We start from the raw sequence: 24571 nt of genomic DNA on the forward strand, positions 1-24571 counted from the left end.
TGATCAGCCAGAATAATTTTACTCTGTCATAAGGACACTCCTATGAAATGTCATGCAGGTTGTCTTAATTTGGATAAAACTGGGGTGTTAATAATGAAAGGCAAGCTCAAACAGTAGTAATGGGAAGTCTACAGCAGCAGTATTAAGTCATATGCCTTCAACTGTATCCCCATTTTTTGTAACATTTTTGCTAAACTTTCACAGTATCAGGTGGCTCAATGGAAGATTTGAAAAGCATCTTGATCTAAATTTGTATAATGAGATGTCTTCAAGAAGATTCTTTTCTATGTCAACTGAGCAGACATCCCTGGAGGGACTACAGCACTGCACAATAAACTGCAGTACTTCGGTCAAATGCTAAAACTTGAGGAAGGGTTGAACTAAGCCTGAAAAGTCTGCGAAGAAAGTCTCCCTCTAGCCTTCACCTGTTCATTCCCTTGATACAAAAACAAGCAGCATTGAAGATAAACAAGCAGAAGTTGGTCAGGTCAGTATTTCTGTGATATTAATCCTGTCCTGCTAAGTGTTATATTTTTCTCTTCCTCCAAATTGGCAAATGCCCTTTTCAGAACAGAATAGTTATATTCCAGATATACTGGGTGAGAACAAGCTATTGTGGGAACAAAAATAGGTCAGGCACATTCTAAATTAACCAGTCATTAAAAATTAGGGAGACACAGCTAATCAGGCCCTCAGCTGTAGGGGCATGGATGTGGAGAGGTTAACAGAATAGCCTGACAGAACTGTATCTTCTCTACACAAATTAATGCATAAATATACAGGAGGATTAGAGCTGTAAATGCTGGTATCTGTCTAGTAGCGTAACCACACAGGGCTCCATTTCTCTTGTTTTTATGACTTTTATAAAGCTGGTTACTTAGCAGATTGAAGGAACCATGCCTGCAGTAAACCATAATGGGAAGACAGGATGGTGCTGCCTGATTCTCCAGTCCAGCTTGAAGGCTTAAACTCTGACCCAGTTCATTGTCTTTTGCTTCCACTGTTCTTTATCAGGATGAACAGCTAACTTTAAGGTCTTTGGCCCAAGTTGGTGGATGCAGTGCGTAGCCAGCTTTCTCTGCCACTGACTGCCTCTGGAAGGGATGTTGTAAAACCTGCTGCAGGAGATGAACCTGGAAACAAAGGAATAAGTCACTGTACACAAGACTGCTTTACAGTTTGCCTCAGGCAGAAAAAAATCTCTGTAATTTTATACCACGCTCAAATTAATCATCCTCAAATCAAGGGACTGCTGATGATGACAAGCAAGCTAAGTGGTGTACTGAACAAGGAAATACTCTACCAGCTGCTTAGTAGTATCATTCTTAGGTTGTGAATAGGCATCGCCCTAGTAACAACATGAAAAGTTTTATGGTGGAAAAAAACACAGATGTGCCCAAAAACATTTGCACAACAAAACCTATCAATAGTTTGTCCTGCTTCATCAAGGTGGACACTATACAGTTATGGTGCATTAGCTAAATGCACTGTCAAAGAATGGCGGCGCATACTACACCCCTGGCACACAGGACCATGGAATCAGAGAGCCTCTCCCCAGTCCCAGGGTCCCCATGTGTCAGGAATGTCTAAAAACCGTATGTACAGCACAACTGACTGCACACAGTTTTTAAAAGGTATGTAACCCCCAGCTGGGTAGCACGCACAGTTTTTTAGTCATCGCCAGCACACAGAGACAACAGGATCATGGAGACATCCCATATCCCAGAGTTCCCCTGTGCCAGGGATGTCAGAAAACCGTGGGTGCACCTGGGTGGCATACATAGTTTAAAAAAATCCGAGCACCTCGAAAATGGGCCAACAATCAACTGCCCATGGCAGGGACAGGGGGGAACCAGAGCTAAAGAGCTTCTCCTGCTGGGTACTTTAAACCCCAAGCACAACAGTTCTGGCTATACTGCCAAGGCCTAGGAGATCAGGAGCTCCCAGCAGGGTTTAAAATCCCCAGTGGGTAAAGCCCTTCATCTCCCCCAAGAAGCCTCTTTTGTCCCACATTCTCCAACCAGACATGGGGCTGTCCCAGCCAGGACTGATAATCAACTGATTGTCAGTTTACCATACAGCTTACCAAATATCACCTTCTTTAAACCCACTGTGATGGGTGATATTTGGACACACCAGTCTTTATCATAGGACATCTTGCTGCACAGCTGGTGCCACAACAACTGCATTGTCTGTTTATAGTCTTAGAGTACAGCACTGGCCATAGTATTATGAACATGCTGCTTGTTTCATAAATTACATAATATGGAATGCAAATCTTTACTTTACCCCTGAAAAATCATTCATTTCAGCTTTTCGTATGGCTGACTCTGCCATCCAATTTCTAAGCACATATCTAGGATTGATACCTGAAACCCAAGAAAAATCCTGTTAAACAGTTAAAAAAAAGTTCAGTACATACTCTATCAAAGCCACCCACATTCCTTTGACATTTCAACTGACAGGTCCTTGGGAAGGCTTAGAACAACTCAATCAACAGTAAAACAATATAAAAAGATTAGAATTGTTAGATTAGAATTAGATTAGAAAAAAGATCAATTACATTTGTTTTTGTGAGCTATAAGAAGGCATGTATCACACACCTACTAGTACTTGAGACCCACTGCTAGAAGAAAAAGTACTTACCAAATAATGAAGACTTTTGGTTTTTTAGTGATCAACTTGTTAGCAACCAGGACACAACCAAGTGGAATTGAATATGATGATGCAAAGGATTTTTCAGTGTTGATCCCTAATTCACTTTTCATTAGCTATTAGTATCCTGCAATCCAGATCCATAGTGCCACCCCAGAAGTTGAACCCTCAAATATAATCCTTTATAGAGCAGTATTTTTGGAAGTTTATTTGTTTTATATTCTTTCCATATAAAATTATGCAATAAAATGCCAACCCTTGGCTTTAGGTATCTTAGTACTTTTGCTGATTACATATTACAGTGAATTCCCAGCAATTCTGAAATAACCATGGCGGCAGAAACTCAGCCAGTGAAACACCTGCAGGAACTCCTTTCTTTGCCTTCATTGTTATGGGTAGCATACTTTTGCCCCTCCCTAAAAGCACTATCAAACAGCTGTCTTCTGCAGTGTGTAACAAAGGTCACTAAATTTGCAGTACTTCAAGATCAAAAAGGGAACAGTAACAAGTTCCCAAGTACCAGAGGCTTTGCAGAGAACACTCTGCCAGCTGCCCTGCCTTCTGCAATGGAAGGGCTCAAGCTCAATGCAAATGATTTGCCATTGCCAATAGTGTAAGGATCACAGCAATAAGCCAGGGTATTGTTTAAAGGCAAAGGGGAGGTTTATGATGTTAGTAAAGATCTGTACCCAGGTCATTTTGTTTTCAAGTTAACACATCATAATGCTGACCAGAAAAGCCTTCTATCTTCAACCTTTGTGGTATTTATTTCAAAACTACATAGTTGCTTTTGTTATTTCCAGGCATTGTATATTTCCTATTGCAAGTACATCGATCCATTCTTTGCTCTCTCTATTGTTCTTGTGTTGCATACTGATAAAGGAGAAGGAGAATAGGAAACATGTGCTATTCCATGTGTGTTACATGAAACCAGGATGAAAGTGTGCTAAAAAATTATCACTCTTCTTTCAAACAACTAATTAAGGGGAAGCATCATAATGGCACCTTTTATTACAGCATCTGTTGGCAACACCCCTGGGAGCTACATTTCTTCTCTGACATGTTCCGCACAGGTTGAGAGGCACTCAGGCAGACTTTGAAAATTAAACTACTAACTCAGTATATATCTTCCAGAAGGGCAAAAAACAAACTATAAAAGAAGTTTGTACCGGGATCCTGAGATCAAAGAGAATTCCTGTAAGTAGATTGTGGGTATGGACATACAAAATAATTATACTGATTGAAAGAAGGATGGGTCCACTTTCAAACTGCTTCTTTGCAACTGTTTCATCTCTTCTCCCTAACTAAATCTGGATTGGATATCAGGAAAAAGACTTCTTCACTAATAGAACAGCAAGGCAGTGAAACAGACTGCCTAGGAAAGTGGTGGAATTTCCTTCATTTTCAAGAAGTTAGATAAGCATTGGTCAGGGGTGACGTAGGAGTAGCTAGGCCTGGTGCATAGAGTAAAGAGCAACAGTTGGAAGTCCAGAAGCCCACCACACATGGATCACTGGGAGATAATGAGAAGAGCTCTGTAGTCCGTGGCAGATGGAGATTGGAGATGATTATTAAGCCTGTGCAAAGCAGCTAGTATTCACTTTGGATTCAGATTTGGGGGACAGTGTTTTGATTTGGTGATTTGAATCACTGTCCCAAATTGATTTGGCTGAATCTGATTCGCAGATCCAGCCGCTGCCAAATCAGTTGAATCTCCAAATCACACAGGCCCCACCCCCCGCCCACTCTCCCAGCCCCGGCAATGGCTCTTTGAAAAAAAAAAAGCCCTGATTCACTGGCTGCTGCCTGGCAGGGGGAAATCCCCACTGCCCCATGCCGCATGGGGGGTTCTGTTATGAGCCCCCTGACCCCCCCCCCCCCCGTCTCCAACCCCCTCTCCCCCATGGCTGTGCTGCCCGCCCAAGCTCCGGCCCCTTAAGAAAAAAACAACAAAAAACCCTGAACTCACCAGTTCCTGCCTGGCGGGGGGCGAGCCCCACTGACTGGCACTGCATGGCATAAAATGTAATGTCTGCTAAAATCTTTTTGTCTCCCTTTAAAGTTCTGATACTAGGTGCAGCTATTTTCCCCTCAAATATATATATATATATATATATATATATATATATATATACATATTTCTAGTACACAGCAAGTCACCCCTCAGAATTCAAATGAGACACTACATCCTTGATTTGGAAGGGGAACGACATGGGAAGACCGTTGTGGGACTTCACTGTATTTGACAGATTTCTTTGTAAAACTGGTGCCCGGGTTAACAAACAGATTTCTCTGATAAAACTCACTTTCTAAAAAACTGCATTAGTCTAACTAATAACTAGCATTCCTTGAAAATCTAGCTACTTAACAATCATATAATTTATATAAAATTCCTGTAAATAATAAAGTATTGTTTCCACACCGGAAATCTCCACAAGATACTACAGACTGCATGCAGCAGGTTACTTGCTCTAAGACAGCCCAACTGCTACTTCAGGCACAAGCTACAGTGCTCAGTCAATATGTACATCTGTGCAAGGGTTAATACGTGACTCCATCTCCTCTGCTTGCAGAGGTCAGAGACAAGAGGCAGCCATTAAGAGCGTTGTTTCCACCCTGTTTCTATTCCAGCCTGAAAAAAAAAGCAGCCTCACAGCTTAAGAAATGCCCTCAATTTTGGATGGCTGATTTTTGGGAAAAAGGTGCATGAGGTATGTCAGAAAATACAGTATTTAGTGACTCACGGTACCATTATATTCCTTATCCTGAGACCCAGATGTTAGCAGCATAGAATAGGCTGATGACTGATATTATTTAGAAATGGCACAAACAAGTTTCTTTAGAACCATATGGTAAAGCTGGGGCTACGCTTTTGAACTCTAAGCTCCCCAAGCTAGAGGCAGCTGGCAGTATTACGGAAGTGAAGCTCTTCTTCAACAAGGCAAACTGTGGTTTGAAAGACACTATTCACAATTAATCTCTATCTCCCAAAGGCACAGTGCCAGAGGGAAAGCTGCTTTTACTGGTAAACTTCATCAGAGGCATTGAGATAATGTCTAAGTACAGTTTTCCTTATGGCATAAAAGCATATTTATTAAAATCACACCATCATGATACCATCTTTTAAACACTAACAACCTACGATTACAGGGCATTTTTATGGAATTGGTAGAGAATCTGAAGGTAGAAGGTAACATGGGTAAGAGTGGATCACAAAATGATAGAGCTCATGATCCTGAGGAAAGTAAAAAAGACTAGCAGAATAAAAACGATGGACCTCATAAAAACAGGCTTTAACAAATTCAGGGAACTGGTGGGCAGGATCCCATGCAAGATAAGTGTAAGGGAAGTAAGAGTCAAGAGTTATTTTTTCCTTAAAGAGACATTAAAAACTGGCCATCCTGACTGAAAGAAAGTTTGAAGGGTAGTAGGAGACCTTTTGGATTGAACCATGAGTTCTTCAATTACTTGAATCTCAGAAATAAATTTTATAGAGAGTATTACTAAGAATGCTTATAAGAATACAGTATGAGCATGTATGGACAAAATCAAAGAAGGTCCAAACAAATTGTTATATGGCCAGCAAGGAACATAAACGGCAAAAAAAGAAAGCATTTGATAAATACATTAGAAGGAAAGTATAGGTCTCCTACTAAATAGGGAGGGAGAATGTGGAAAAGTTTGAAGTGTTCAATGCCTTTTTACTTCAATCTTCACAGAAAAATTCAACTCATATAACTAACACAGCTATCATCAAGGACACAGTGGCAGATATGCAACCTAGAACAGGGAAAGAACACATGAGAGGTTACTTAGATAAGCTTAGTGTTTTCAGATCAGCCTTGCTGGATAAGATTTATCCTACAGCACTCAAACAGCCAGTTGAAGTAATTACTGAACCTCTGACTATTATCAGGATTCGTGGAGGTGAGGTAAGCTCCCAGAAGACTTGGAAAAGGCAAATAGTGCCCGTTTTTTAAAAAAGGGAAAAAGAAAGATCCAGGGAATTACACATCATTCACGTGTAAATTCACTACCCAGAAAGATATTGGAGCATTTCAAACAAATCAATATGCATCTAGAAGATAACACAAAGATATGGAATAGTCTATATGGATTTGTCAAGAGGAAATTGTGCATATCCAACCTCATTTTTTTCCATGACTAACTAACAGGCCTCCTGGAGTGTGTAGGGGGAGTACTGCGCAGCGTGATGCATTCACTTTTGAGCCCGGTCTCTGACATGCCTGGAAGTGGGTGTGGGAACAGGCTTCACTGATGTACTTATGGGTTTGAAACATGCTTGAAGATTCAGGTGCGTGGGGCATGCTCTGTCCTGTCCTTGCCAACACCTCCTGCTGCCACAGAGTAGACATGTCCTGAGAGGTTTGGGATTCAATGAACTGGAAAATGTACAGTCTCCTATTAAAACTAGCTACCATGTTTGAGAATGGGAGGGAAACAGACAGCACCTTTCCTCATCATATTAAATATAGGTTAAATTTGTAGAAAAGAAAATTAATAAGCAAATTATAAAAGAACAAATAACTTATGAGAGGACCAAACCACCATAGCTTTTGTAGAAAGAAACCTGTGCCTCTTGATTCTATATGTTTTTTAAACCACCTCAAAAAACCTGTGGATAAAAAGAGAAATAGACATAATTTATTTGAACTGCCAAAAATTCTTTGGCAAGTTTCCCAACAAAAGGCTGCAATCACAGAGTGCAAGGGAAAGAATCACCAGGGACTGGAAGGTGGCTATGAAAGAGAACCAAAGAGAAGAAATGCAATGTTAATTTTCAATATGACTCACAGATGTGTAAACAGGATCAGAGTTATTTTAAATGTATTATGAAGTGATTTGGAAAGGGGCATAAACAGCAAGATAGGAAAATATACCAATGACAGGAAATAATTTAGTTATGTCAAGATTAGAGAAGACTGTGAGGGAATTCAGGAGGACCTAAGCAACTTTAATGAATGATCACTACTATGACAAATGAAATTCAATATGGCTGCATGCTCGTTAATGCACAGTTAACTACTTTTTAGGGTAGAATTATACAAACTACACTCTAACAGGAGTAGAAATACAGGTTTCCCTTGCTTTATGCTGTAAATGCATTCCTGAAAAACAGCGCATAACTCGAATTTGCATAAAGGGAACCCACTTTACAATGTAACAATGTTACAAGACCTCAATTGTACTGACCCCTCAGACCTATTTCTACCACTTTCACAAGACAATTTTGGTACTCACCAACAGCAGACAGTACACACAAGCACAGGGCACTATCAAAATAGGGATGGCAACTACAGAAACACGTGTCACAGACAATGACCGAGAAGCACAGATCCAAACAGGAGACTATATGTTGGTCTGCGTCACACCCACAATGAACCGCACAAAGCAGCTGATTGTGGGCTTCCACCACATTGATCTCATAAGAGTGAATTTACTTCACATATAATGAATATTTGGTATAAAAAAGGTCGTGCATAAGACCGAATTTGCACATACAGAACCGATATAAAGCGAGGGAAACCTGTATCAGTGAGAAAATAGGGATTCAAAATGAACATGGCCACAACCCCCAGCAGGTGCACAGTAATGGCATATATCTAGTCTTTAACTTATCAGTAAAACACAAGGTAATCTCCTATTTTTTTACAGAATAAGAATCAATGAAAGCTTTTGAAATAAGTGCCTGATCACTATCTATCAAAGGACTGTGCCTACATACTGAAGATTCAATTGGAGAGATTGAATTAAAGTTGTATTCACATCTTTCAAGGCAGTGTGGTAAATTAAAAGTGAAGTTTATAATGACTTGGGTGCAAAGTATGATCAGATCCCAGGGTCACACCAAGCTATTTTATCCTCAACCTGTCAGCACTCAAAGGTCATTTATACACAAACTCTTTATAAATGTAACATGGTTCAATGTGGACCACAAAGTAACCAGGCAAAAATCTCTCCCTGCATCTCTCACTTCAGGCTTTGACTTTAAACAGGTAATAGAATAACTGACTAGTCAATGCTAACTGATAATCCAAAGAACGCATTTCATCCCTGAGTTTGGATCAAGAATTAACCTGAAAACATATAAAGTAAATTAAGTGATTTGTTCCAAATTTACCAAACAGAAAATTATTTTAAAAGTGTTATTAATAAAATCATTCAAACATCATTAATGTTGTTCAAATAAAAGTCCCTTGTGGCCAAAGAAAGGTAGCAAAGAACAACTTTCTCACTACTAATGGAAATAGCTTATACCTATGCAGACTGTTCCTGCTTGAATTAGAAGGTACACCAACTGGCTTGAGCCATGCCTTTAATATTCATAAATGGCTAGTGCCATCTTTTTATTTAAATCAGGGCTGGCGAGCCTCTAAGTGGTCAGAGGCTGCAGGCTGTGCAAACACATCATGCCACCCCAGTGCCCCAACACTGAACCGTGTGGGCCCCCCATCATATGGCACATGCCTTCCTCGCTCCCCACAACTGTACCGCAGTGGGTACTGCAGCACCATTATGCAGGTGCCCCCCACCACTGCATCATTCCAATTACCCTCCAGATCACATCGAGTGCATATATGTCACTGTTGAGTCTGGCTTCTTTCTTTTTCATGTTGTACAGTTTCCATTTCAGATGGCTGAATTCGATATCTTCCATGTTGCAGGGGTTTAGGTTGTAGCCGTGTTGGTCTAAGGATATAGGCAGACAAGGTTCCTTGGGTGAATTTGATATCTTTTATTAGACCAACCCAAATGGTTGGAGAATAGTTATTAAGCAAGATTTCGGGCTCAAAAACCCTTCGTCAGGCTAAGGACGCTGCAGCAGTTGCTGTGTGCTCTTCCCGGATGGAATGAAAAGTAAAGACGCCAGGGGCTGGGCTGGGCTGGGCTGGGGAGTCAGTTGCCAGGCAGATTGTAATGTATCAAAAATCCAATGTCTGTGTTTAGTCCATGATCTCTAGTATCCAGCAGGTTGATGAAAGGGAGCTCATAGGCTCGTCTCTGGGATGTGTTGTGTAAATTTCCCTTGAGGATCAGGACTGAGAGATTGGAGAGAGAGAGGCCCTCCTGTGAGAAATGTGCCCCCACCGGTAATTGGGTGTTTCTGTCTTTGATGGATTTCCGGTGTGCGTTCATTCTGGTGCGCAGTTGTTGTCTGGTCTCTCCTACTTATCTTCCATCAGGGCATTTGGTGCACTGGATGAGGTATATCACATTCCTGGAGGTGCAGCTGTAAGATCCTGGGATGCTGATGGCTCTGTTGTGGGGTGTAGTAATAGTGGGGGTGGTGGAGATGTGGGGGCAGGTTTTGCATTTCTTGTCCTGGCACGGTCTGGATCCTTTTGGTGTGTTCTGGGGCTGAGGAAGTTTGCTTCTGGTGATGAGGTTGGCGAGGTTCGGTGCTTGTCTGAAGGCTAGGATGGGTGGCTCTGGGAAGATCTTTTTAAGAATAGGGTCTTTTTCTAATATGGGATCCAGACCGTGCCATGACAAGAGATGCAAAACCTGCCCCCACATCTCCACCACCCCCACTATTACTACACCCCACAACAGAGCCATCAGCATCCCCGGATCTTACAGCTGCACCTCCAGGAATGTAGTATACCTCATCCAATGCACCAAATGCCCTGATGGAAGATATGTAGGAGAGACCAGACAACAACTGCGCACCAGAATGAACGAACACCGGAAATCCATCAAAGACAGAAACACCCAATTACCGGTGGGGGCACATTTCTCACAGGAGGGCCACTCTCTCTCCAATCTCTCAGTCCTGATCCTCAAGGGAAATTTACACAACACATCCCAGAGACAAGACTATGAGCTCCATTTCATCAACCTGCTGGATACTAGAGATCAGGGACTAAACATAGACATTGGATTTTTGATACATTACAGTCTGCCTGGCAACTGACTCCCCAGCCCAGCCCAGCCCCTGGCTTCTTTACTTTTCATTCCATCCAGGAAGAGCACGCAGCAACTGCTGCAGCGTCCTTAGCCTGACGAAGGGTTTTTGAACCCAAAAGCTTGCTTAATAACTATTCTCCAACCATTTGGGTTGGTCTAATAAAAGATATCAAATTCACCCAAGGAACCTTGTCTGCCTAGGTTCCCCCAAAGCTCTCCAGCTGCAGGTTCCCTCGGCCTACACAAGCATCACGGTATTCATGGCTGATGCGGGGTGGGAAGAAATAGAGATGCTATGCACTCTCTATTCTGATGCTTGCTGTTGTAGATACCAGTAAGTGTATGCTGATGGCACTCAACACAAACTACACAATCACTTCTACTACAAGATTGCAATGGCTGCAAGAAATCAAACACTGGGTGAGAAGCAATTTCTCAAGCTAACCCAAACACAAACTATATGAAGCTCATCAGAAATGGGGAATGATTTGAAGAATGAGCCAAGCCACTGTCTCTGGATTCTGGCAGATCTTATGCCAGGGGGAAAAATATAGGAAATGGGAACTGAAGCAGTCTTAGTTGAGGACAGCCAGCTACAGGACAAACTTCCAGAGAGACTAGGCATATCTGAGTCTGATTTTCTTTAAGGAAAACTGTAAAACTTTCCTTTTCAAAAAGATCTTTCCACCACAAAAATGACATTGACATGCTCCCTTCAACTTAAAAGAAACCACCCAAATGAAACAAAATATTAAATTAATGAAAACTTATAAGGAACTGAAAATACAAACCCTATCGTATGTACAGGTTTACCCCGAAAAGAAAAATGCCAGAAACTCCAGAGTTCACCAGGAATTTTGCTACTATCAATTTTATGTGGAAGGCACTCAAACTTTGAGTTTTCAGTAATGCATACACAACAGAAATGCACCCTTCTATTATATATTTTATAAATGAAATTCTAGTTAGAAAAGCATGATGAGAACTGGTCTAGTGATTATTAGGGGCTAGAAGCTAGGATTCCTGGGATCAACTAGCACTACTATCACAATCAACTATCACTATGCTTCGTGATCTATTTGGTAATTTTGAACAAGTCACTTAAACTATGAGACCCAGTTTTCCCATGTATAAAATGGATACCAACATAACAGCATTAACCTACTTCACAAGACAAGTTTGCTGATTATTAATGTAAAGTGCTTTAAGATCTTTATATAAAAGGGTTGTACTAAAAGTGCTATTGCACTATTAAAGTGAAAGATATTTCAAAAAATTCTATTTTTCTCTAATATTTAAGATTTCTTTCAGATATTGTAAATTTCTTCTGTAACATTTGGAGCTACAATACAGATTTACTTGCTGAGTTATCTTCTGATGTCATGTTACTGCCCAGTGGTATCTGTACTGGGGATGGCAGACGCATTGAATCTAGCTATCAGAATCAAACCAAACTCGACCTTTTTGTCTTATATACTGGGCTAAATTCATCCCCAGCTGTATCTTGTGTTACTTGCCCTACAGAATGCATATGTGCACATGAGTATGTGTAAATGTGTGTGCAAAGTGGAGTGAATTTCACTGTGGGAATTGTACTTGAGCCATTTAAAATAAGTGTTCACGGAGGAGCACATTTGGCTTTAATCATATAATGAAACTGACCTTTGTAAAATGAAAATCATTAAATAGTAACTGTGTGTTCATGAATATTTTTCACCTAAAGTAAGTTGGCAAAGCAAAAAAGGTGATATTATTTAAGACTGCATACTTATGGAGAGGCTTAGATATAGTTAATTTAAAGTAGGAGTAGGAATAATGTTTTTAGAATGGTTGGCCCTGTTTTATTATTATATTTGCATTTCTGTTATTTTTGTTTAAATTTATATTATAGTTGTATGTCTGTTATGTTGTTTTTGGGAGCAGGGCTTTCAGCCAGAATCCTTAATAAATTGAATTGAATTGAACTGAATTGAAAAAAAAGTAATAATTTATACAAAAGAAAAGTTGGGATGATGTGTGAATCATTTTAATCCAATTCATGTCAACTCAGAATAAAGGAATTAAAGCAGTAATGTCTGAAAGAATAAAGCCTCATTTTGAACCATCAACTTTACAACCAACTGATCATTCTGAGGTATGAATAAATACATATAACTGAAATCTGATCTAAAAACTATAATGATGTATATCTGACCTAATTCTACTGACACAAACAGCGTTATTCCAGATTTGTAATACTGTAACTACTGAGATCAAAATCTAGCCTATATTTCTCATTTTCATAGAAATGTGATATGTTTTAGTGCTCCAGAAAAGGAAGAAGTACTAGCTATGAAAAGCCATGAATTGTGCGGTTAGGCACCATCTACAAGTGTGATAGATCTTCTGGATTTCTTGAGGATTTAGCCTAGAAAGGCAAAAGACTCCCACAAAATACAATTACCTTGTCATCAAGTCCCTACCCCTCAGTCAAAAATCTGAACCTGAACCTTATCTGAACCTAAACCAAGAGGCCTAGAAGATATTATCAGATCCAGTCTCCCTCTGAGCCGCAAGAAAGAAAATGTATGTACTTCTATTTGTAGTAGGCAATTTTGATACTCCAGCTGTTGAAGGACTTGAATCATTCAAATGAGTGACATGTCATAACCACAAAAATTAGTTAAATAAACAGTGCTAAGTGCATGGATAGCATATATTTGTGAATAAAATTGTCACCTGACCTTTTCCAATGCCCTGAAAAATTATAATCTCTTCTGTTCATTTACTTACTTGTCATTCTTTTTCTTCTCCTACTGTCTGAATCACCTTTGTTACTATGCATGAAAAATAAGTAAAATACATTAATTTTGAGCATTTCATTTCTCTTATTGTACTTCATTTTTAGTTGCTTCTTTCCATTACAATGATCATCTTATTGTAAATAGAGAAAGAGTAATTTCATCAGTTGAAAAACAAACATATGCCTGACATGTTTACATTTCCTTCAACATCTCTCCCAACCTTTTCCCAAGACATCACTCAGTCTCCAACTGTTTAGATTCTCGAAGTACATATACTCCTTCTGGATCTCTTAGAAATAATGCATAGAGTGCAAAGTGGCTCCCAAACTAAATGGAATCTAAATGCATTTTGGTTCACCCAGTAGACCTAATTTTCTAAACTGTATGCACTCACATACAAATATAAAATACTTATTCCCTAGCACAAATAGCAAACTACAAATCTCTCTGAATGGTTAGCAGGAAGTATCAGATTTGTGGGCATTTCCATTAGTTAACAGCATTTTTGCTATTGTTTTAATGGCAGCAGGCTTGGCCTCTTAAGTGTGAATATCCTCTGAAAAAGTGATTACTATATTTACCCAAATCCAAGATGACTGAATTTAAGATGGCCTTCCAATAATTAGATTCTAGACATTATAATTTTCCATGTCTAGAATCTAATTATTGGGAAGTCACCTTAAATTTGTCCCTCCAACCCTTGTGGCAAGGAAGCAGGGATGGGGGGCAGGTGACAAGGAAAGCAGGGAGGCAAGGAGCATGGGGAGAAGGCAGCCTGCCCCCCAATCACTTACCTCACTGTCTGCCCCTTCTTTCCACTGCTTTCCCTGCATATCCTGGCACAGAGGGAGCCCCAGAGCCGCTCCTGAGTGTATTTGCTCCTTGAGATTTAGATCTACAGTCCTTAATTTTAAACTGTCTGATATTACTCTTTTTATTACTGCCAGCTTTGCAGAGCAAGCCTACCTATGAAAGAGTCAGCCAGAATTATTGGCTGGTTCCAACCACATGGCAGCTATCCAGTGCCACTACCTTCCAGTTACACATTAAATCATATTTGTGCAAGACCCATTCCTTCCCCTCCTAAAGGCAAAAAGAGTGCACAGAGGGATCTAAGGCCATCCGGCCAGAAGAATCTCTGTATTACAAGCAATGAAGCACAGTTAGACACTCAGACCCCAGACTGTGTTTGCAGGTTTGGCAGTTTAAAAAAGAACTATACTTGTAAACTGAGACCATTTGATATGAAGACACTAAAAGATAATGAATATGGAACCTCTGATGTCATTTTTAGAAAGCAGTTTCAGAGCAGAACTATATTACATTCAGACAAAAAGTTTACAACAAAGCAATTACCATGGCAGCTAGCAATATGTGGAAGCATACATACAAAACTAGCATGTGAATGTATGCCTGGCGTCAATTTACAGGAAAAGCTTATAGAATATCTGACCCAAATTTAGTTTACTCTGCTTCTCTTCCATGTTAAATATACTTTTGCTGTTATTTTTCATTTGAAAATACATTGACCTTACCGTCTTAATCTTAAGAGGTACATAGTAACCCAGTCGGAAAAGAACTTGTGTTTAGCAAGGTCCTGCAGAGCCCAATACTCCTAAATTAAAAAATACAGTTAATGTTTGATGTACTGCATACCTGACAGATAGAGGATTCTAGGGCATGGGGAAATGAAGGGAAACAAAATATAATCTACAATGTTTTTTCTTCCAAATAGCTTGTCTAATGCATTTCTGCATTTATTAAAGTTGGTTCCCTTAGCTGACATGCTAGATCATTCCGTACATTAACCCTTCTTTGTGTATCTCTATTTTATGTCTCTAGGCAGAAGGAAAGCAGAGTAGATTTGCACCTTAGAGACTAACCAAACAGATGCATAAGCTTTCATAAGCAGCAGCTTACTTCATTAGATGCTATGAAATGACTGAGGGAAGCAGAGCTCCTAAATAGAAAGCAGTGATGAGAATACAAAGGGTAGGGAAAGGGGAGGAAAAGGAAAGGCAAGGTGAGTAAGAGAGAGAAAAATAAAGCAGTTGAGGACTGAGGCTAGAAACAGATATCATTTTTGTTGCAGGATCAGCTGTGAGGGGATGCTTGCATACACATGCCCTGGGGTGAAGAGGGGTTGGGAATGGGATGAAAACAGTAGCTTGCGAGTGATGGCTAGAAAATGGTATTTAGAGGTTTGCTTTTGGGAATTGGCTTGTCAGTGAAGTAGACATGCATTAAAACAATGGTCCAGGGGAACAACAAGAGCTCATTGGTTTCTAAAAGCCTGTTTGTGACAAATTTCCTTCAAGGCCAACTGTGTCTGGAACCAGCAAACACTATGTCTGAGGTCAACGGACAAGCAGGCATACCAGGCTGGGAAACTGAAGACGTATCACACTGTTCCATAACAGAGATAAGGGACTCTGCTGTATTAATAGCCAGGTCACGATGACCAGCTGCAGAGCCCTTGGGATTTCCAGCTTTGGGGGAGGGAGACCGGTAAAACTCAAATTAAGATGTGTTCATGTGATGGGTTTGTTGAAACAAAGGCATATGCTGACAAGACAGAACATGGACAGTACGATGGCAGGGATCCTGATTTTCTCTGATTAAAAAAAAATCCCCAATTTTTGGTTAAAAAAAGTAATTCCAAATCCACATTTTCCCATGATTTAAATGAAACACCCCTAATATATATATACATACATACATACATACATACATTAGGGGTGTTTCATTTAACTCACAGAAAAATGTGCATTGGGAGTTACTTATACATACACACACACACACACACACACACACATACACACACACACACACACATATAGATAGATAGATAGATAGATAGATAGATAGATAGATAGATAGATAGATAGATAGATAGATAGATAGATAGATATCTATATCTATATATATGTAAGTGGTTTTTATTCAAGCCATGGAAAAATGTGGATTTCAGGTTACCTTTTTTTTATGTGAAAATTGAGAATATTTTTAAATCAGAAAAAAGCTGGATCCCTGATGATGACCACAGGGAAACCAATCAACAATGCCCAGGAGTGAAGAGTCATCAAAGAGAAGAAAGAAATCAAAAAGAGGGATTTCAGAGCAGCAAAGGGTCCCTGAGTGGGAAACCCAAGGCCACCATGGACAGAGGGGACACCACCAGCCCAGCCTGTCTCACCCACCCCACAGGGGGTGGCAAGTCTCGGCCTCCGACCTCCAGGCTGCTGACACCTGACATTCACAAAAGAACCTCAGGGTGAAGCTCACATACTGGCCAGCTGTACCTTCCCTCTGTGACAGCTCTAGGACCAGTAGATATAGATTTGTTTGCATTATTCTTATCTGCTATCACTGTGTAACAATAAAATTTGCCTGTTATCAAATAGAGAAGTTGTGGTTGGTCTGAGGGTTTGGGTCCACCCAGAACAAGGTATCTGGGTCATAAATCCAGTGCCAACAGTAAGATACATAGGTCTGCTATCCCATCATCTGGGGCAGGTGTTCAGACTCCTTTTACAATATCCCAGGACAAACTATTACTACATTTTTTTTTGGCAGCAGATTTTGGATTTTGCCCCAGAACATCTGCAAGGGACATCTGAACATCTGAACAGAAACTGCTCTGTCCCAGGACAGAGCAGTTTGTTCCACTACAAGCAGAATGCAAGAAACATGAGGCCAAAACTTCACTGTGGAAAAGTCATTTGAGTTAATAAACAAGTAAGAAATAGAAAAAAATGAATAGGTAAGAGTTGGAGCTCCAGAAACCTAACTAAGGATGGCCAGCAAGCATGTAAGGCCAGTGTTTCTACACATGGGTATGGGGATAAGTTGCTTTAGCAGAAGAAATAGAATATGTCTAGTTGAGACTAAAATACTGAGATGGTTGCAATGTTCCTGCTGGGTTTTGTCTTTTTTTTTTTTAATGTATCAGATTTTGTGGGTGCAGAGAGGAAAATATGAGAGTAGTCTCCAGGAGGGTAAAAGAACATAACTTGCTACTGGCAAAGTATTCTTGCATGGATAAACAACAGGTTGGTTTACTTTTTATATGAAGTTCTTGTTTTGAAAAGTATGCATCTTCTAACCTGCAGGAAATGACATCTGGAATTGCAAACCAGTATGAGGGCTAGAACCCCTGGGCTAAATTATTTCCTACCATGAACAAAATACTTGTTCCTAGAAAAGCTTCGTATTGGCACACTGTATGCATGCAGCTTGTTCAACAGTTTTGCCAACACCTGCAAGCATGGTGCACATGCACACACAAACACATACCTAAAGCAAAACCCTTACCCACGTAAGGATTGCAGGAGGCCTTAGGCTTGATGAGGGGATGTGAACAGCCTGTCACACTGATTTACCAGCCTTTCCCCCCATGGAAGGGAAGGTACAATAGCCATGAACACTACTGCAACCCACAGCTGCTGCTTCACACCTGCAGGAGACTCCACAGCACATTACCCCTGCGATTAGCTAAGAGCTAAGGAGAGAATTAGCTACCTACTATAACTGACAATGCACAGTCTGCTATCCTGTTGTGAGTAGATGAAAAAATACCGAGAAATCTATGGGTTTTCTAGACAAGGTGAAGAACACTTCCAGTGCAATCTACAGATTCTACAGAATCTTTCCTTCTTGATTTGTCACACATGAGCTGCCTGTTGGGAATGTATACTGTTCACTCCTTATCAAAATATTACATCCTCCACCTATTCAGTTCATAGATTCATAGAAGTTGGGTCGGAAGGGACCTTGTAGATCATCAAGTCCAACCCCTTGCCCTGGACAGGAGAGAAAACCGGGCTCAAATGACCCCAGCCAGGTAGACATCAAGCCTCCTCTTAAAGACCCCCAGGGTAGGAGCCATCACCACTTCCCTTGGAAGTTGGTTCCAGATCCTAGCCGCCCTAACTGTGAAGTAGTGCCTTCAGATGTCTAGTCTAAACCTACTCTCTAACAATTTGTGGCCGTTATTCCTTGTTACCCCGGGGGGCGCTAGGGGGAACAGAGTCTCCCCCAAACCCTGCTGGTCCCCCCTGGTGAGTTTATAGATGGCCACCAGGTCCCCCCACAGCCTTCTCTTGTGGAGGCTGAACGGGTTAAGGTCCCGTAGCCTCTCTTCGTAGGGTCTGCCCTGCTGTCCCCGGATCATGCAGGTGGCCCTCCTCTGGACCCTCTCAATGCTGTCCACATCCCTCCTGAAGTGCGGCACCCAGAACTGAACACAGTACTCCAGCTGCGGCCTAACCAATATCGTAAAGAGGGGGAGGATCACCTCCTTGGCCCTGCTTGAGATGCATCTGTGGATGCACGACAAGGTATGGATAGCCCTACTGATCATGACCTCGTATTGTCAGCCCATGTTCAATTACTTCTCCCTTGCTGGGGACAGCATTACATGAAGTCTCTGTACTTCCCTTGCTCATCTCTTACAGCTGCTGGATGGTTTTACACCTCTTATTTTACTATTTAGCCATGGAAGAGAGGCTCAGCTGCAAGTAGCCCTGGGATGGCAGGGAACAAAGAAAAGACATTCCCGTGTTCTAGACGTGCCTGGGTCTGGTTCTGCAGTTGAGGGGGACAATCAGGAGTGCTAGGGCTGCAAGGTGTCAGGCACAAGGCAGTGTGGCAACATGTAGCAATAGGTGGAATTAGGTGTTTGGAGCAACTGGTGAGTTCAGGCCTGGTGAATCCAAGTTAAATTTAAACTTCTGGATTACCAAGAGCAGGTGTCCCATGAAAGGTTAACATGCAACCTGTGGCCCCTGCAGCCACTATCACATGGCAGGGGAAGGCTGTGCTTCACCAGCACTGTCCAGAGGGCTGCACACCACCAGTGCTGCCCAGAAAGCAGGGAGACTACGTGCCACTGGCACTGTCCACATGGTGTGGAGGGATTACAAGGGACCACCCCCTGCAGGATGGGTGCAGCTCCCACCACAAAGACAACCCTGACCTAGAGAGACCTGGTTAACATAAGGTTTGGTGCTAGCAGCATGGCCTGCACTGGGCCATGCTGGGCTAGGCTTGGAGTCAGGAATGACCTGTGGATTTGGGTTGAGTTCAGCTTGTTATACTCAGCAGGTTTAGGGTTAGGTAAACCTCTGTGGACTCTGGTGGGGATTAAGATTGATGCAATCATGTGGACACAAGACAGTGATAGGGACTCAAGCTGGGTATAAGACTTAAATTTGGCAGGCCTGAGTTAGGGTAGGGTTTTTGCCAGTTCATGGACCTTAATATTTGTTTATCATGTTTGCAAGGGCTGGGATTAAACATACTGAAGGTATCAGGGGTTTAGGTTGTAGCCGTGTTGGTCTAAGGACATAGGCAGACAAGGTTCCTTGGGTGAATTTGATATCTTTTATTAGACCAACCCAAATGGTTGGAGAATGGTTATTAAGCAAGCTATAGGTATCAGAGCATTTTAGATTTTTAAATCTGTAACTGCTGCTGTGAAACAGGAATTCCCTGTTTTGTTCTCCCTTTGAAATCTACCAGATTCCTAACTGCTTTGCTGCCATGGAAATGGACACTGAAAGCCTAAAATAAAACAGGCAATTCTAAAGGGAAAATTATTTTACAAACTCCATCATCATTATCTCCTAGAAGAGCAGGCTGTGTGTAAAACAGCACTTCTCTTACAGCAACCTACTATATGCATTTAATACTGGATTATATTTGTCGCTCTGCTGTGTCACTTACTCAAAGTAAGCTTGTGCTCTATATATCTTTCTTATTTACCATAAATAAGGCAGGCAGGGGGAAGGCATAAGCAGGGGGCAAGCTCCTTGACTTCTCTATACCACCTGGCCCTCCACTGCCTGCTCCCCTGCAGCAGTGCGGGGTATAAATTAAAAACACCTGTCCAATTATACTCTATACATGGAAAATTATAACAAATTTATAAATTTTCCATGTACAGAATCCAATGGGGGGGGGCACATCTCAAATTCAAGGTCACCTGAGATTTGAGTAAATACGATAGTTAGTCTATAAAGGTACATCTCTGCCCTGCCTTCAGACTAACATGGCTAACTGCCTCCCACTTATTCAAAGTGCCATAGAAGTCTTAACCAATTTAATTACATTACAATTAAATTTAATCCAATTAAATTGATTTCTATGAATGCCAGTGCTGTGAGCAAAACTATTAGAAATTTTGCTGATATATGTGTACATGCAAATGACTACTTTGACTATTGTAAACATTTAATTTTATGTTTGGCCGAGTATTTTTTAAAAAGAAAAAGAAATCCAAGCCGATTCTTTGGTGACATAAGCTGGTACATCGCTATAGAAGAGAATGGAATGCTAATGTATAATTTACATCACCTGAAGATCTGGGCTATTTTAGTGACTTCTAACCATAGGACTGAATCCTAGAAATGCTAATTTCCCCAAATGCGGCCTACAACTTATAGGGCTCAAATACTCCTTTTACCATATTTCCAAAAGTAGGAGCTTATTGCTGCATACAAGAATAAAAATTAGTTCTTATACAGTGTTTTTCTTAAAGTGTTTTAAAAGGAAGGTCATTTCATGTGCATTACAAGAAGGCAACTGCATGAGGGAAATAGCTAAATGCACACCTAGGAATTCCTTTGGTAAAGGAACCTCTTCTGCATAAATAATCCCTTGTTTGCCCTGATGTACACTTTGGGCCTGATGCTGTAAGACAAGAGTCAGCAACATTTTGTTGCCCAGAACCAGGTTGCCATCTGGCTCCAAGCCACAGGCTGCAAATCTCCACCTCTAGCCGCCCCATGCCTTGCTGCAGATATCTAGCTGTGTGCCACCTGAGCTTCCGTGGCACCCCTGGTCAAGTCAGACCATCTTACAAGCTACATCCAGCCCAGGGTCTGTACGTTGCTGACCCCTGCTCTAAGGTGTGCAACTCTTACTCAAACTCTAAAGAAGCTCTCGAAGTGTTTAAGGACATGGGATACTTTTCATGCACAGCATAATCGACCTTTTTGAAAATATACTTCTAGTGAACACCTACATAGGAATATAAACTACTGAGTAGATCACTTAGAGCTTCTTAAATGTGTTTGGAAAATAAGAGCCTTATTCTGCAAAGTCTGTAAGATGCTGTATATGCATTATGACATAGTATTATTAGCTGTTCCTTCACTAAAACTGTGCATTTCTGTTAATATTTCTATTGTTTAAAAGCAGCTGTGAAAGTCAGAAAATGGTTTTCTAATATCAATCTTTACTTCTAATGTGAGCAATGGTGGCATGCAATGTGTGTCAGCAGTCATGCAAATTGAGGGGTGTGTGGATACATTTTTCTGAATGTTCACATTGTGCCTGTTATGGAAAATTTGACCCCCATAGTTTTCAGTATATATCTTTCATTATTCATCCATTTTATTTTAAAATGCCATTGCAGCTAAAGTGAATTAAAAAGCTAATGATATATTCCTATCATACAAATAAATACCTTGGGAATATGAAGCTCCTTTAGCTGGTCTTGAGTAATTTCACTAAGCTGTCGAAATGTCATTGTAAAATCAGCTTTTGTATCTTCCATGAGCTAATGAAATAAGTACATTTCTATCAGTCTTTTTAAAGTAGTAAAATTGATTCAAATACTTATCAAAAGAATGAATAATATTAAACTCACTCTTAGGAGGAATGCAATCAAATAGTGATCATCCTCACCTTCCCCAAGGAAACCTAGTTTTGCTTTGAATAGTTCTGTAAAACTGAAAGCAGGAACAATAATGAGGAAATTATTCTGAAAACATAATATAGTATATGCTTCTTTAAAATCTGAGTTATGGTAATTGCTTACCGGAGATAATAGTGACTAGAGTATCCCTCCACAATCTGAAAAGCCCTATAAAAGAAATGTTAGTTCCCATGAACTCATGCTATCAAGGCCACCTTCACACTGAAAGATGAAACATTTCTTTAGCTGATACAATTTTAACTTGGCAATTATGAACAGTCTCCCCCACCACCATATAGGGGATTTTCCCAACCTTTTTTAAACAATCTTGTTTGGATGGTAATCTTTTGAAGTAGTAATGCAAATAAATTAAATGTACACATTTTTAAGAAGCCAAATGACCCTAATCAGCCAAATATAAAAACACTTTTCCTATAGAAACCAGACTCCTTAAAAAGAAAATATTTTCTCTCTTAAACATGTGGTTATTAGGGTGCATCTCATTTCACTAGTTCTTTTAAATATAAAGATATTTCAAGGATTACTTACAGCTGCTTTTGTCTGGAATCCAATAAAGGTTTTAGAGCTTGTAATAGCTTGTCCAGATTAAACAATCCAACATTTGCCTGATTTCCTATTTTATACCTTCTTTCATCATCAGATGTGTTTGGAACAAAATCTGTCTCAAACAAAACAGTATATGTCTACAATAGAGTAACCAGAATAAATAATCAAAGTTAAACTATTAAACAATGCTAATTTTTCTATTTATACAGGAAACTAATAAAAGACGTATAGGCATTAAATATTTAACTCAAAACACAAGAATGTTTGTTTACAGTAGAATAACCCAGGATGTAGTATTTGCCAAAGAAAAAAGAATATGTTCTTAATGTCCAAATTCCACGTGGTCACAGTGTTGTCTTCCTACTTCAAGACACAAAATAAACTCAGAGGTTTAAACAGACAACCTTTTGCACTAAGAACAATGTTTTTTCAGTGCTGTTTAATATAAATATGTTGTTTAATTAAATATGACAGGGTGCTGAAATATATCTAGACTTGGAACTTCCAAACACCAACACCATTTAAAATAATAAATAAAACACACAAATTTTCTTAAGTGGCCAAAGTACTATTAATCAGGAAAACAGAAATATTATCTCAAAACACATATAAATTATCTTCTAGTCAGTTATAAAAAGTGAATAGTGAACTCTGGTCCAGATTTGACTTCCAAACCCTAGTCTAAACACAAAGTAACTTTGTATACCCACTGGACCCACATTTATTAGTTATAGATGAATATAGTAACATAAGGCCCTGCTACATGTTCAAATTAAAGCTGGATAGAAACCAGCTATAAAGCTGTTACACATTTTCAAGCACTAACTTTATAGCTGAATGGCTCTTTTTATAACTGAATAGTCATTTTATCATGTGATGATTACTTTGCACAATGTGGCCAGTCTAAATTTCTTGGCCAGTTTACCAGTTAATTGTGTAATATGCAGAAGGGGCCACAGGATCATATTTTAGGGAAAGTTTTACAGTAAAGCGCCATATCTTGGCAGGTTATAGGTATATTTTCTTTTAGACTATTAACAGTTATGACTACAAAGCTAAAATGACATATATGAATTCTTTTGTGGATTTTGCTTCTTATACTTTTAGTTGTATTCAATTTTTATTGACTTTCTTGATTTCTGTTGTAGCATCTGTTAATCTGAAGAAGGTCACTAGGAGAGATTCTTCATATAAGTGAGTTCAGAAGCTACACACGCACACACAAACGCTTCCAAGTTTTTATAGTGTTTAAATATAATCTCTGTTATTTACAATAAAACTAGTCTCCGGTCTAAAATTAGTTTTTATGTTCAGGCCATATACTAATTATGTTAAGAAATTTCTGACCAAACGAAAAATTCTACAACAAAGTCAAAAGAAACTGGGCTGGAAAGGACCTCACAGGCACATGTACACATGCAAGCACGTGCGCTTGCAGCAGCTCAAATAGAGCCCAGCGCAAGCCCCAATGCAAATTAAAGCCGGGGCTTTTTGCCTCAGTGCATGTGCTTGGACATGCACTTTGTTGTGGAGCAAATTATGCCACTTGGGGCAAAATAACCCTGCCTGGCTCCTTCTGGATCTGCAGCCATGAGAAGCTAGAGCCTGGGGCCAGCACCTGTGCTGTCCCCAGCAGTATAAAAAGCTGTTCTCTCCTGGCCCCATTAGTACAAAAAGCTATCCTGGAACATAGCTCAGGGCGACTCACTCTAAGGAGCTTCTAGGGCCCAGCCAACTGGTACCTGGTGACACTACCCCTTGTGCCAGCTGGACTGCTGAAGCAGCCCTGAGAGTTCCCTGCACCCTCTACACACTGCAGCAGTCTGGCAGTGGGGGCTGCTGCCTGGCTGTGACCTGCTGGACAGCTGCCAGATCCAGGTGGGGACTGCACAGTCAGTAGAGGCATCTGCCCCTCTGGGCCAGCTGCCAGTGGGCT

General features: G+C 40.4%; 1 protein-coding gene across 4 annotated transcripts in view; it reads right to left on the reverse strand.

Moving 5' to 3' along the window:
- LOC102575274 (protein adenylyltransferase SelO) overlaps nt 1-24571 on the reverse strand; it is a 49993-nt gene continuing 25422 nt past the window's right edge. For 2 of the 4 annotated variants that reach the window (XM_059729096.1, XM_014608947.3), the window contains exons 12-19: nt 22618-22747; nt 22192-22236; nt 22021-22102; nt 21838-21930; nt 14903-14982; nt 13357-13400; nt 2290-2369; nt 1-1133 (exon numbers count right to left, since the gene is read on the reverse strand). In XM_059729096.1, the coding sequence (XP_059585079.1) occupies nt 1011-1133; nt 2290-2369; nt 13357-13400; nt 14903-14982; nt 21838-21930; nt 22021-22102; nt 22192-22236; nt 22618-22747 (677 nt within the window). In that variant the 3' untranslated portion in view covers nt 1-1010. Of the gene's footprint in view, nt 1134-2289; nt 2370-13356; nt 13401-14902; nt 14983-21837; nt 21931-22020; nt 22103-22191; nt 22237-22617; nt 22748-24571 lie in introns of those variants that run through there. The other 2 variants (XM_059729097.1, XM_059729098.1) reach the window with 2 other exon arrangements.

The sequence above is a fragment of the Alligator mississippiensis genome, chromosome 5 (assembly GCF_030867095.1).
Source record: "Alligator mississippiensis isolate rAllMis1 chromosome 5, rAllMis1, whole genome shotgun sequence".
NCBI lineage: Eukaryota > Metazoa > Chordata > Crocodylia > Alligatoridae > Alligator > Alligator mississippiensis.